At 49.7% G+C, this 14,158-nt stretch overlaps 1 protein-coding gene across 3 annotated transcripts in view; it reads right to left on the minus strand.

The window, feature by feature from the left end:
• Window positions 1–14,158, minus strand: part of shtn2 (shootin 2) — a 67,560-nt gene that overhangs the window by 25,028 nt on the left and 28,374 nt on the right. For all 3 annotated transcript variants that reach the window (XM_060828052.1, XM_060828047.1, XM_060828037.1), the window contains exons 6-7: window positions 12,712–12,809; window positions 2,745–2,826 (exon numbers count right to left, since the gene is read on the minus strand). In XM_060828052.1, the coding sequence (XP_060684035.1) occupies window positions 2,745–2,826; window positions 12,712–12,809 (180 nt within the window). The remainder of the gene's footprint in view (window positions 1–2,744; window positions 2,827–12,711; window positions 12,810–14,158) is intronic.

Genomic DNA, 14,158 nt, shown 5'->3' on the forward strand with positions numbered 1-14,158 from the left:
ATCAGTCTTGTTAACACTTCACCTTGTTATGCCCCCTTGTTGATGTGGGGGGTGGTGGGGGGGGGGGGGAGGTCTCATTTTGGGAAGAGAGTTTGATGGTGGGCAGGGGAATAGAGAATGAGCGGGTACATTTACCTTTAGCAGCGATATTTATATTACCCATCATTACGTCAGAAACTAGAAAGTGGGTAACATTATATTGAAAGATCCAACAAATCTTTATCACAATTCATTATTGTTATTATAAACATTGTAGATTCAGTCACATCACTGTCTGGACTAATGTTAAGTTTCAGTTTCTGTAAGTTAACTTAAGATAAGGGAGTATAAAGAGTAGCATGCTTCCATTGACATGTCATGTGACTCAAGTTAAGATGGCGTCTGAGAGCTTTAGCCACTTAGGTCACATGCTATGATACAGATGTAACCTGCATGATAACTTTTTGCAGAAACCCAGCAGGTACGGCAATATCTGTGGTGAGAACCAAAGAACAAAGAACCATACAGCACAGGAACAGGCCCTTCGGCCCTCCTGCACTGACACATTTTGCCCTCTCACACTAAAACTGTCTTTCCTTACAGGATCCCCCTATTCCCTTCCTGTTCATGTTTTGGTCCAGGTGTTTCCTGAATGCTGCTTCCACCCCCTCCTCTGGCAGTGTGTCCCAGACACTCACCACCCTTTGGGTGAAAAACCTGCCTCGCATATCTCTTTTAAATGTCCCCCAGCGCATCTGTGTCCCCTAGTAACTGACCCCTCCACTCTGGGGAAAAAAAACTCACCCTTTCCTCTCTACCCATGCCATTCACAATTTTATAACCTTCTATCAGGTCGCCCCTCAACCTTCTGAGTTTCAGTGAAAACAAACCCAGTCTATCTAACCTTTCTTCATAGCTGAAAGCCCATGTACCAGGCAACATCCTGGTAAACCTTTCCTGTCCCCTCTCCGAAGCATCCACATCCTTCTGGTAGTGTGGTGACCAGAACGTGTATGCAATATTCCAAGTTTCAAATCCAGCTCCAAATAAGAGTCACTGGACTCAGAACGTCACTGTTTTCTCTCTGCAGAATACTGCCAAACCTGCTGAGTTTCTCCAGCAATTTTTGTTTTTGTTACAGATCTTCATCATTTGCGGTTCTTTATTTTTATGTGAACTTCCCGTGCCTCCGTTAGAAGAGCATGTCTGAGTCTCTCAGTACTTGTACAGAGAAGTGTTACTGAAGGAAAGAGAACAAAAGCAAGAGAGAGAGAGAGAGAGAGAAAGAAGGAAAAAGTCAGTAAGAAAAAAGAGAAAGAGAGAGAAATGAAGGATTATCAGTTGTGGCAAAGTTTGTAACAGCAGGGGGTTATGCTGGAACTGGGCAGAACCTTAGTTTGCTCACAGGTTTAGCACTGTGCACAGTTCTGGTCACCGTATGACAGCAAGGATGTGATTGTCATGGAGGGAGGTGCAGAAGGGATTCACCAGGATGTTGTCTGAGGTAGAGCAGATGAAGGGAGGTTGGATAAGATCACGTCGTTCTCTTCGCATCAGCGAGAGCATCTGACTGAGGTGTATACGGTTACAGGGGGTATAGACAGGGTGGATTGGTAGCAGGTACTCTCCTTAGTTAGAGGGTCTATAGTATGGAGGGGTAATTTTACACTGAAAGGCAGGAGTTTCAGAGTGGAGTTAAGGAAGACCTTTTCCCTCAGAAGGTGGGTTGTGTTGTGAGGAAAAATCACCAGTCTCAGAGTCAGAGTTCAACAACACAGTTTATTGCACAAGGAAATCCCGGAGCTCCGGGGAGAGAGAGAGACACCAACAACACAGTGGGCAGCTGCAAGGTGGGCAGCTGTGGGTCTTCTCTTGACCCAGAGCACATGTCGAGAAACTTTTATACACCTTGTGATACAATAGGTCAGTGATGAGATTATTGACTCTGTAACATGGTTTGTTTAGGGCAATCATTGCAGAATCGTAAATAGTTTTGGTGCAGTTGTTGTCAGTTCCAGCGCAGCGTTTGTTAATTTCAGCGTGGTTGTGGTTAGTTTCAATGTAGACATTGTCAGTTTCAATGTCTGGGCGGAAGTCCATTGCTGTATTATGGGCGCTAACCACTCTTCTTGAGAAGGACGGCTATTAGCATCTGTATTGAGTCTGTATTAAGCTGCATTAGCATTTCTATCAAAGGTGTTGGCTGGACCCAGACACTTGGGCGGGCAGCATTCATTACTCATGTGCATTCTCTCCCCCACCTGCCTTAAACTAACCAACTGGGTGGTGGGTGTATTGGGCTGACGTTCTGGTGGCCCCAGGCAGTGCCTGTATTTGCTTTGCTGTCTCTCTCCATATTGTGGTCCGGTGGCCATCTTTTGTGTCAAGTGGCCAACTGGTGGCTCAGTGGCCATCTTGTGTGTCCGTGTGCCTAGTATCACCCTGCCCCGTGCCATCTCCCACTTCACTTGGAACCTGGAATGCACTGTCAAGGAAGCTGAGGCAGGAAACCTCACAACCTTTAAAAAACATTGTGGATGAGCACTTGAAGTGTCGCAATGTTCCAGCAAAGTACTGGGAGGAAGGATGGGTGCAGACATAACGTAACCTTGGTGGTACAGGCTCGTTGGATCAAAGGGCCTTTGCAGTATTCTGTCATTGTATGGTTCAGACAGACAGACAGACAGAGATTGAGGTTGGGATGTTGGGCACAGTTATAAGAACCAACGTCAAAACAGTCCCAGCTTCCTGCAGTGAACTCTTACCTTCACTCAACCGTTGTAAACTCTTGTTCTGTTTCTCCAGCGCTTTCTGCAGACCCATCTTCTCAGAGTGCTCCTTCTTCATCTACAGTGAGGCATTTAACGACCAATCAGAATAGACCTTTACACGAGACCCCAGTGGAAACAAAAGTAAGCCATTGGTCCAAGTATTCCAGAAATAATCTCCTGACACTGATCCACAGCACAGGCAGAATGGGCCAAATGGCCTCTCCTGGAATGTTGTATGATTGTATAATGCTGTCTGCTGAGTGGGTGGTGAACTCCAACCAGACAACCCACTGCAGAGAACTGAATTTCTATATACACCTGGACACTCCGAAGCTCTTTGCTTTACTTTCTGAGCCACAGACTGATTGGCCCAAGGGATTGTGTAGAGTGGGAGTGAATGGGTAGAGGATTGGGTCTATTGGGATTGTGTAGAGTAGGAGTGAGTGGGAAGGAGTGTGGGTCCATTGGGATTGTGTAGAGTGGGAGTGAATGGGAAGGAGTTTGGGTCTATTGGGATTGTGTAGAGTAGGAGTGAGTGGGAAGGAGTTTGGGTCTATTGGGATTGTGTAGAGTAGGAGTGAGTGGGAAGGAGTTTGGGTCCATTGGGATTGTGTAGAGTGGGAGTGAGTGGGAAAGGTTTTCTCCTGACACTGATCCACAGCACAGGCAGAATGGGCCAAATGGCCTCTTCTGGAATGTTGTATGATTGTATAATGCTGTCTGCTGAGTGGGTGGTGAACTCCAACCAGACAACCCACTGCAGAGAACTGAATTTCTATATACACCTGGACACTCCGAAGCTCTTTGCTTTACTTTCTGAGCCACAGACTGATTGGCCCAAGGGATTGTGTAGAGTGGGAATGAATGGGTAGAGGATTGGGTCTATTGGGATTGTGTAGAGTAGGAGTGAGTGGGAAGGAGTTTGGGTCCATTGGGCTTGTGTAGAGTGGGAGTGAATGGGAAGGAGTTTGGGTCCATTGGGATTGTGTAGAGTGGAAGTGAGTGGGAAGGAGTTTGGGTCCATTGGGATTGTGTAGAGTGGGGAGTTTGGGTCCATTGGGTTTTGTGTAGAGTGGGAGTGAGTGGGAAAGGGTTTGGGTCCATGGGGATTCTGTAGAGTGGAAGCAAATGAGAAAGAGTCTGGGTCCATTGTGATTGAGTAGAGTGGGAGTGAATGAGAAGGAGTGTGGGTCCATTGGGATTGTGTAGAGTGGGAGTGAATGGGAAGGGGTTTGGGTCCATTGGGATTGTGTAGAGTGGGAGTGAATGGGAAGGGGTTTGGGTCCATTGGGATGGTGTAGAGTGGGAGTGAATGGGAAGGGGTTTGGGTCCATGGGGATTGTGTAGAGTGGGAGTGAATGGGAAGGGGTTTGAGTCCATGGGGATTGTGTAGAGTGGGAGTGAATGGGGAGGGGTTTGGGTCCATGGGGATTGTGTAGAGTGGGAGTGAATGGGAAGGGGTTTGGGTCCATGGGAATTGTGTAGAGTGAGAGTGAATGGGAAGGGGTTAGGGTCCATGGGGATTGTGTAGAGTGGGAGTGAATAGGAAGGAGTGTGGGTCCATTGGGATTGTGTAGAGTGGGAGTGAATAGGAAGGAGTGTGGGTCCATTGGGATTGTGTAGAGTGGGAGTGAATGGGAAGGAGTTTGGGTCTATTGGGATTGTGTAGAGTAGGAGTGAATGGGAAGGGGTTTGGATCCATTGGGATTGTGTAGAGTGGGAGTGAATGGGAAGGAGTTTGGGTCTATTGGGATTGTGTAGAGTAGGAGTGAGTGGGAAGGAGTTTGGGTCCATTGGGATTGTGTAGAGTGGGAGTGAGTGGGAAAGGTTTTCTCCTGACACTGATCCACAGCACAGGCAGAATGGGCCAAATGGCCTCTTCTGGAATGTTGTATGATTGTATAATGCTGTCTGCTGAGTGGGTGGTGAACTCCAACCAGACAACCCACTGCAGAGAACTGAATTTCTATATACACCTGGACACTCCGAAGCTCTTTGCTTTACTTTCTGAGCCACAGACTGATTGGCCCAAGGGATTGTGTAGAGTGGGAATGAATGGGTAGAGGATTGGGTCTATTGGGATTGTGTAGAGTAGGAGTGAGTGGGAAGGAGTTTGGGTCCATTGGGCTTGTGTAGAGTGGGAGTGAATGGGAAGGAGTTTGGGTCCATTGGGATTGTGTAGAGTGGAAGTGAGTGGGAAGGAGTTTGGGTCCATTGGGATTGTGTAGAGTGGAAGTGAGTGGGAAGGAGTTTGGGTCCATTGGGATTGTGTAGATTGGGAGTGAATGAGAAGGAGTTTGGGTCCATTGGGTTTTGTGTAGAGTGGGAGTGAGTGGGAAAGGGTTTGGGTCCATGGGGATTCTGTAGAGTGGAAGCAAATGAGAAAGAGTCTGGGTCCATTGTGATTGAGTAGAGTGGGAGTGAATGAGAAGGAGTGTGGGTCCATTGGGATTGTGTAGAGTGGGAGTGAATGGGAAGGGGTTTGGGTCCATTGGGATTGTGTAGAGTGGGAGTGAATGGGAAGGGGTTTGGGTCCATTGGGATGGTGTAGAGTGGGAGTGAATGGGAAGGGGTTTGGGTCCATGGGGATTGTGTAGAGTGGGAGTGAATGGGAAGGGGTTTGAGTCCATGGGGATTGTGTAGAGTGGGAGTGAATGGGGAGGGGTTTGGGTCCATGGGGATTGTGTAGAGTGGGAGTGAATGGGAAGGGGTTTGGGTCCATGGGAATTGTGTAGAGTGAGAGTGAATGGGAAGGGGTTAGGGTCCATGGGGATTGTGTAGAGTGGGAGTGAATAGGAAGGAGTGTGGGTCCATTGGGATTGTGTAGAGTGGGAGTGAATAGGAAGGAGTGTGGGTCCATTGGGATTGTGTAGAGTGGGAGTGAATGGGAAGGAGTTTGGGTCTATTGGGATTGTGTAGAGTAGGAGTGAATGGGAAGGGGTTTGGATCCATTGGGATTGTGTAGAGTGGGAGTGAATGGGAAGGGGTTTGGATCCATTGGGTTTTGTGTAGAGTGGGAGTGAGTGGGAAAGGGTTTGGGTTCATTGGGATTGTGTAGAGTGGGAGTGAGTGGGAAAGGTTTTCTCCTGACACTGATCCACAGCACAGGCAGAATGGGCCAAATGGCCTCTTCTGGAATGTTGTATGATTGTATAATGCTGTCTGCTGAGTGGGTGGTGAACTCCAACCAGACAACCCACTGCAGAGAACTGAATTTCTATATACACCTGGACACTCCGAAGCTCTTTGCTTTACTTTCTGAGCCACAGACTGATTGGCCCAAGGGATTGTGTAGAGTGGGAGTGAATGGGTAGAGGATTGGGTCTATTGGGATTGTGTAGAGTAGGAGTGAGTGGGAAGGAGTTTGGGTCCATTGGGATTGTGTAGAGTGGGAGTGAATGGGAAGGAGTTTGGGTCCATTGGGATTGTGTAGAGTGGGAGTGAGTGGGAAGGAGTTTGGGTCCATTGGGATTGTGTAGAGTGGGAGTGAATGAGAAGGAGTTTGGGTCCATTGGGTTTTGTGTAGAGTGGGAGTGAGTGGGAAAGGGTTTGGGTCCATGGGGATTCTGTAGAGTGGAAGCAAATGAGAAAGAGTTTGGGTCCATTGTGATTGAGTAGAGTGGGAGTGAATGAGAAGGAGTGTGGGTCCATTGGGATTGTGTAGAGTGGGAGTGAATGGGAAGGGGTTTGGGTCCATTGGGATTGTGTAGAGTGGGAGTGAATGGGAAGGGGTTTGGGTCCATTGGGATGGTGTAGAGTGGGAGTGAATAGGAAGGGGTTTGGGTCCATGGGAATTGTGTAGAGTGAGAGTGAATGGGAAGGGGTTAGGGTCCATGGGGATTGTGTAGAGTGGGAGTGAATGGGGAGGGGTTTGGGTCCATGGGGATTGTGTAGAGTGGGAGTGAATGGGAAGGGGTTTGGGTCCATGGGAATTGTGTAGAGTGAGAGTGAATGGGAAGGGGTTAGGGTCCATGGGGATTGTGTAGAGTGGGAGTGAATAGGAAGGAGTGTGGGTCCATTGGGATTGTGTAGAGTGGGAGTGAATAGGAAGGAGTGTGGGTCCATTGGGATTGTGTAGAGTGGGAGTGAATGGGAAGGAGTTTGGGTCTATTGGGATTGTGTAGAGTAGGAGTGAATGGGAAGGGGTTTGGATCCATTGGGATTGTGTAGAGTGGGATTGAATGGGAAGGGGTTTGGATCCATTGGGTTTTGTGTAGAGTGGGAGTGAGTGGGAAAGGGTTTGGGTTCATTGGGATTGTGTAGAGTGGGAGTGAGTGGGAAAGGTTTTCTCCTGCCACTGATCCACAGCACAGGCAGAATGGGCCAAATGGCCTCTTCTGGAATGTTGTATGATTGTATAATGCTGTCTGCTGAGTGGGTGGTGAACTCCAACCAGACAACCCACTGCAGAGAACTGAATTTCTATATACACCTGGACACTCCGAAGCTCTTTGCTTTACTTTCTGAGCCACAGACTGATTGGCCCAAGGGATTGTGTAGAGTGGGAGTGAATGGGTAGAGGATTGGGTCTATTGGGATTGTGTAGAGTAGGAGTGAGTGGGAAGGAGTTTGGGTCCATTGGGATTGTGTAGAGTGGGAGTGAATGGGAAGGAGTTTGGGTCCATTGGGATTGTGTAGAGTGGGAGTGAGTGGGAAGGAGTTTGGGTCCATTGGGATTGTGTAGAGTGGGAGTGAATGAGAAGGAGTTTGGGTCCATTGGGTTTTGTGTAGAGTGGGAGTGAGTGGGAAAGGGTTTGGGTCCATGGGGATTCTGTAGAGTGGAAGCAAATGAGAAAGAGTTTGGGTCCATTGTGATTGAGTAGAGTGGGAGTGAATGAGAAGGAGTGTGGGTCCATTGGGATTGTGTAGAGTGGGAGTGAATGGGAAGGGGTTTGGGTCCATTGGGATTGTGTAGAGTGGGAGTGAATGGGAAGGGGTTTGGGTCCATTGGGATGGTGTAGAGTGGGAGTGAATGGGAAGGGGTTTGGGTCCATGGGGATTGTGTAGAGTGGGAGTGAATAGGAAGGAGTGTGGGTCCATTGGGATTGTGTAGAGTGGGAGTGAATGGGAAGGGGTTTGGGTATATTGGGATTGTGTAGAATGGGAGTGAATGGGAAGGGGTTTGGGTCTATTGGGATTGTGTAGAGTAGGAGTGAATGGGAAGGAGTTTGGGTCTATTGGGATTGTGTAGAATGGGAGTGAATGGGAAGGAGTTTGGGTCCATTGGGATTGTGTAGAGTGGGAGTGAGTGGGAAAGGGTTTGGGTCCATCGGGATTGTGTAGAGTGGGAGTGAGTGCGAAAGGGTTTTCTCCTGACCCTGATCCACAGCACAGGCAGAATGGGCCAAATGGCCTCTCCTGGAATGTTGTATGATTGTATAATGCTGTCTGCTGAGTGGGTGGTGAACTCCAACCAGACAACCCACTGAGCTATGCCTGCCTCTTCGTAGGATATGTGGAACAGTCCATCTTCCGCAACTACACTGGCACCACCCCCCACCTTTTCCTCCGGTACATCGATGACTGTATCGGCGCTGCCTCGTGCTCCCACGAGGAGGTTGAACAGTTCATCAACTTTACTAACACCTTCCATCCCGACCTGAAATTCACCTGGACCATCTCAGACTCCTCCCTCCCCTTCCTAGACCTTTCCATTTCTATCTCGGGCGACCGACTCAACACAGACATCTATTATAAACCGACTGACTCCCACAGCTACCTGGACTACACCTCCTCCCACCCTGCCCCCTGTAAAAACGCCATCCCATATTCCCAATTCCTTCGTCTCCGCCACATCTGCTCCCAGGAGGACCAATTCCAACACTGCACAGCCCAGATGGCCTCCTTCTTCAAGGACCGCAGATTCCCCCCAGACGTGATCGACGATGCCCTCCACCGCATCTCCTCCACTTCCCGCTCCTCCGCCCTTGAGCCCCGCTCCTCCAACCGCCACCAAGACAGAACCCCACTGGTTCTCACCTACCACCCCACCAACCTGCGCATACAACGTATTATCCGCCGCCATTTCCGCCACCTCCAAACGGACCCCACCACCAAGGATATATTTCCCTCCCCTCCCCTATCAGCGTTCCGCAAGGACCACTCCCTTCGTGACTCCCTTGTCAGATCCACACCCCCCACCAACCCAACCTCCACCCCCGGCACCTTCCCCTGCAACCGCAGGAAATGTAAAACTTGCGCCCACACCTCCACACTCGCTTCCCTCCAAGGCCCCAAGGGATCCTTCCATATCCGCCACAAGTTCACCTGTACCTCCACACACATCATCTATTGCATCCGCTGCACCCGATGTGGCCTCCTCTATATTGGTGAGACAGGCCGCTTACTTGCGGAACGCTTCAGAGAACACCTCTGGGCCGCCCGAACCAACCAACCCAATCACCCCGTGGCTCAACACTTTAACTCCCCCTCCCACTCCACCGAGGACATGCAGGTCCTTGGACTCCTCCACCGGCAGAACACAACTACACGACGGCTGGAGGAGGAGCTCCTCATCTTCCGCCTGGGAACCCTCCAACCACAAGGTATGAATTCAGATTTCTCCAGCTTCCTCATTTCCCCTCCCCCCACCTTGTCTCAGTCGGTTCCCTCAACTCAGCACCGCCCTCCTAACCTGCAATCCTCTTCCTGACCTCTCCGCCCCCACCCCACTCCGGCCTATCACCCTCACCTTGACCTCCTTCCACCTATCCCACCTCCATCGCCCCTCCCCCTAGTCCCTCCTCCCTACCCTTTATCTCAGCCTGCTTGGCTCTCTCTCTCTTATTCCTGATGAAGGGCTTATGCTCGAAACGTCGAATTCTCTATTCCTGAGATGCTGCCTAACCTGCTGTGCTTTGACCAGCAACACATTTGCAGCTGTGATCTCCAGCATCTGCAGACCTCATTTTTTACTCGACTGATTGTATAATGCTGTCTGCTGAGTGGGTGGTGAACTCCAACCAGACAACCCACTGCAGAGAACTGAATTTCTATATACATCTGGACACTCCGAAGCTCTTTGCTTTACTTTCTGAGCCACAGACTGATTGGCCCAAGGGATTGTGTAGAGTGGGAATGAATGGGTAGAGGATTGGGTCTATTGGGATTGTGTAGAGTAGGAGTGAGTGGGAAGGAGTTTGGGTCATTGGGATTGTGTAGAGTGGGAGTGAGTGGGAAGGAGTTTGGGTCTATTGGGATTGTGTAGAGTAGGAGTGAGTGGGAAGGAGTTTGGGTCCATTGGGTTTTGTGGAGAGTGGGAGTGAGTGAGAAAGGGTTTGGGTCTGTTGAGATTGTGTAGAGTGGGAGTGAATAGACAGAAATGTGTGTCCATTGGGATTGTGTAGAGTGAGAGTGAATAAGAAGGAGTTTGGGTCCATTGGAATTGTGTAGAATGGGAGTGAATGGGAAGGGGTTTGGGTCCATTGGGATTGTGTAGAGTGGGAGTGAGTGGGAAATGGTTTTCTCCTGACACTGATCCACAGCACAGGCAGAATGGGCCAAATGGCCTCTCCTGGAATGTTGTATGATTGTATAATGCTGTCTGCTGAGTGGGTGGTGAACTCCAACCAGACAACCCACTTCAGAGAACTGAATTTCTATATACACCTGGACACTCCGAAGCTCTTTGCTTTACTTTCTGAGCCACAGACTGATTGGCCCAAGGGATTGTGTAGAGTGGGAATGAATGGGTAGAGGATTGGGTCTATTGGGATTGTGTAGAGTAGGAGTGAGTGGGAAGGAGTTTGGGTCCATTGGGATTGTGTAGAGTGGGAGTGAATGGGAAGGAGTTTGGGTCCATTGGGATTGTGTAGAGTGGAAGTGAGTGGGAAGGAGTTTGGGTCCATTGGGATTGTGTAGAGTGGGAGTGAATGGGAAGGGGTTTGGGTCCATGGGAATTGTGTAGAGTGAGAGTGAATGGGAAAGGGTTTGGGTCCATGGGGATTGTGTAGAGTGGGAGTGAATAGGAAGGAGTGTGGGTCCATTGGGATTGTGTAGAGTGGGAGTGAATAGGAAGGATTGTGGGTCCATTGGGATTGTGTAGAGTGGGAGTGAATAGGAAGGAGTGTGGGTCCATTGGGATTGTGTAGAGTGGGAGTGAATGGGAAGGGGTTTGGGTCTATTGGGATTGTGTAGAGTGGGAGTGAATGGGAAGGGGTTTGGGTCTATTGGGATTGTGTAGAGTAGGAGTGAATGGGAAGGAGTTTGGATCCATTGGGATTGTGTAGAGTGGAAGTGAGTGGGAAGAAGTTTGGGTCCATGGGGATTGTGTAGAGTAGGAGTGAATGGGAAGGGGTTTGGGTCCATGGGAATTGTGTAGAGTGAGAGTGAATGGGAAAGGGTTTGGGTCCATGGGGATTGTGTAGAGTGGGAGTGAATAGGAAGGAGTGTGGGTCCATTGGGATTGTGTAGAGTGGGAGTGAATAGGAAGGAGTGTGGGTCCATTGGGATTGTGTAGAGTGGGAGTGAATAGGAAGGAGTGTGGGTCCATTGGGATTGTGTAGAGTGGGAGTGAATGGGAACGGGTTTGGGTCTATTGGGATTGTGTAGAGTGGGAGTGAATGGGAAGGGGTTTGGGTCTATTGGGATTGTGTAGAGTAGGAGTGAGTGGGAAGGAGTTTGGGTCCATTGGGATTGTGTAGAGTGGGAGTGAATGAGAAGCAGTTTGGGTCCATTGGGATTGTGTAGAGTGGGAGTGAATGAGAAGCAGTTTGGGTCCATTGGGTTTTGTGTAGAGTGGGAGTGAGTGCGAAAGGGTTTTCTCCTGACCCTGATCCACAGCACAGGCAGAATGGGCCAAATGGCCTCTCCTGGAATGTTGTATGATTGTATAATGCTGTCTGCTGAGTGGGTGGTGAACTCCAACCAGACAACCCACTGCAGAGAACTGAATTTCTATATACACCTGGACACTCCGAAGCTCTTTGCTTTACTTTCTGAGCCACAGACTGATTGGCCCAAGGGATTGTGTAGAGTGGGAATGAATGGGTAGAGGATTGGGTCTATTGGGATTGTGTAGAGTAGGAGTGAGTGGGAAGGAGTTTGGGTCCATTGGGATTGTGTAGAGTGGGAGTGAGTGGGAAGGAGTTTGGGTCCATTGGGATTATGTAGAGTGGGAGTGAATGGGTAGAGGATTGGGTCTATTGGGATTGTGTAGAGTAGGAGTGAGTGGGAAGGAGTTTGGGTCCATGGGGATTGTGTAGAGTGGGAGTGAGTGAGAAGGGGTTTGGGTCCATTGGGATTGTGTAGAGTGAGAGTGAATGAGAAGGGATTTGGGTCCATGGGGATTCTGTAGAGTGGAAGCAAATGAGAAAGAGTTTGGGTCCATTGTGATTGTGTAGAGTGGGAATGAGTGCTAAAGAGGTTTGGTCCATTGGGATTGTGTAAAGTGGGAGTGAATGAGAAGGAGTTTGGGTCCATTGGGATTGTGTAGAATGGGAGTGAATGGGAAGGGGTTTGGGTCCATTGGGATTGTGTAGAGTGGGAGTGAATGGGAAGGAGTGTGGGTCCATTGGGATTGTGTAGAGTGGGAGTGAATGGGAAGGGGTTTGGGTCCATGGGGATTGTGTAGAGTGGGAGTGAATGGGAAGGGGTTTGGGTCCATGGGGATTGTGTTGAGTGAGAGTGAATGGGAAGGGGTTTGGGTCCATGGGGATTCTGTAGAGTGGGAGTGAATGGGAAGGGGTTTGGGTCCATGGGGATTGTGTAGAGTGGGAGTGAATAGGAAGGAGTGTGGGTCCATTGGGATTGTGTAGAGTGGGAGTGAATAGGAAGGGGTTTGGGTCCTTGAGAAGTAATGGACTGGTGTGAATTTCAGTTGAGAAGGGGTCATTATGTTGGGAACCTGTTCCCAGTGTGGGCTCAGCAATGCTTCCATCACAGCACCAGTACACATTGAGAGATATCCTGATGCAGTCACTGGTGTCTGGTTCTGGTGAGATTCAGCCTTGCAAACACTTACTTGTTCTGTTAATGTCACCAGTTGGCTGTCCAGTTCCTGTACCTTGTTGTCCAATTGTTCCTTTTCTTCGACGAGATGAGAGATTGTTTCCTGAAATTCTGACGTTACAGTAACAGCTGGGTCAATGAGGGTTGGAGCACTATCGATAATATACTGTGACTTCATAACCTCGCAGATCATTCCAGAACCTTTCAAGACCTGACTGCTCTTCAGTTCCCTCTTGATGGTCAGGAATGCGGGCACGAGCAGGTCATTCAGGTCCTCAACCCTGCTCTTCCATTGGGAGACTACGCAAACAGAGCTTAAGTATGAAGAGTTTATCATGAAAAGAGAGGAGCCTCACTTGGCAAGTCCACCATTCAGTGCCTGTCCCTGATTCACACAGAGTAGACGGTGGTACAAAGAACAAGGAACAAAGAAAATTTACAGCCCAGGAACAGGCCCTTCGGCCCTCCAAGCCTGAGCTGATCCAAATTTACTATCTAAACCTGTCACCCAATTCCTAAGCATCTGTATCCCTCTGCTCCCCACCTACTCATGCATCTGTCCAAACACATCTTAAATGAATCTACCATGCCTGCCTCTACCACCTCTGCTGGCAACGCATTCCAGACACCCACCACCCTCTGTGTGAAGTACTCAGAGTCATAGAGTCATAGAGATGTACAGCATGGAAACAGACCCTTCGGTCCAACCTGTCCATGCCGACCAGATATCCCAACCCAATCTAGTCCCACCTACCAGCACCCAGCCCATATCCCTCCAAACCCTTCCTATTCATATACCCAGCTGAAAATGTGTTGCTGGTTAAAGCACAGCAGCTCAGGCAGCATCCAAGGAACAGGAAATTCGACGTTTCGGGCATAAGCCCTTCATCAGGAATGAGGAGAGTGTGCCAAGCAGGCTAAGATAAAAGGTAGGGAGGAGGGACTTGGGGGAGGGGCGATGGAAATGTGATAGGTGGAAGGAGGTCAAAGTGAGGGTGATAGGCCGGAGTGGGGTGGGGGCGGAGAGGTCAGGAAGAAGATTGCAGGTTAGGAGGGCGGTGCTGAGTTGAGGGAACCGACTGAGACAAGGTGGGGGGAGGGGAAATGAGGAAACTGGAGAAATCTGAGTTCATTCCTTGTGGTTGGAGGGTTCCCAGGCGGAAGATGAGGCGCTCCTCCTCCAGCCGTCGTGTTGTTATGTTCTGCTGATGGAGGAGTCCAAGGACCTGCATGTCCTCGGTGGAGTGGGAGGGGGAGTTAAAGTGTTGAGCCACGGGGTGGTTGGGTTGGTTGGTCCGGGCGGCCCAGAGGTGTTCTCTGAAGCGTTCTGCAAGTAAGCGGCCCGTCTCCCCAATATAGAGGAGGCCACATCGGGTGCAGCGGATGCAATAGATGATGTGTGTGGAGGTACAGGTGAACTTGTGGCGGATATGGAAGGATCCCCTGGGGCCCTGGAGGGA

Source organism: Hemiscyllium ocellatum, chromosome 1 (assembly GCF_020745735.1).
Source record: "Hemiscyllium ocellatum isolate sHemOce1 chromosome 1, sHemOce1.pat.X.cur, whole genome shotgun sequence".
NCBI lineage: Eukaryota > Metazoa > Chordata > Chondrichthyes > Orectolobiformes > Hemiscylliidae > Hemiscyllium > Hemiscyllium ocellatum.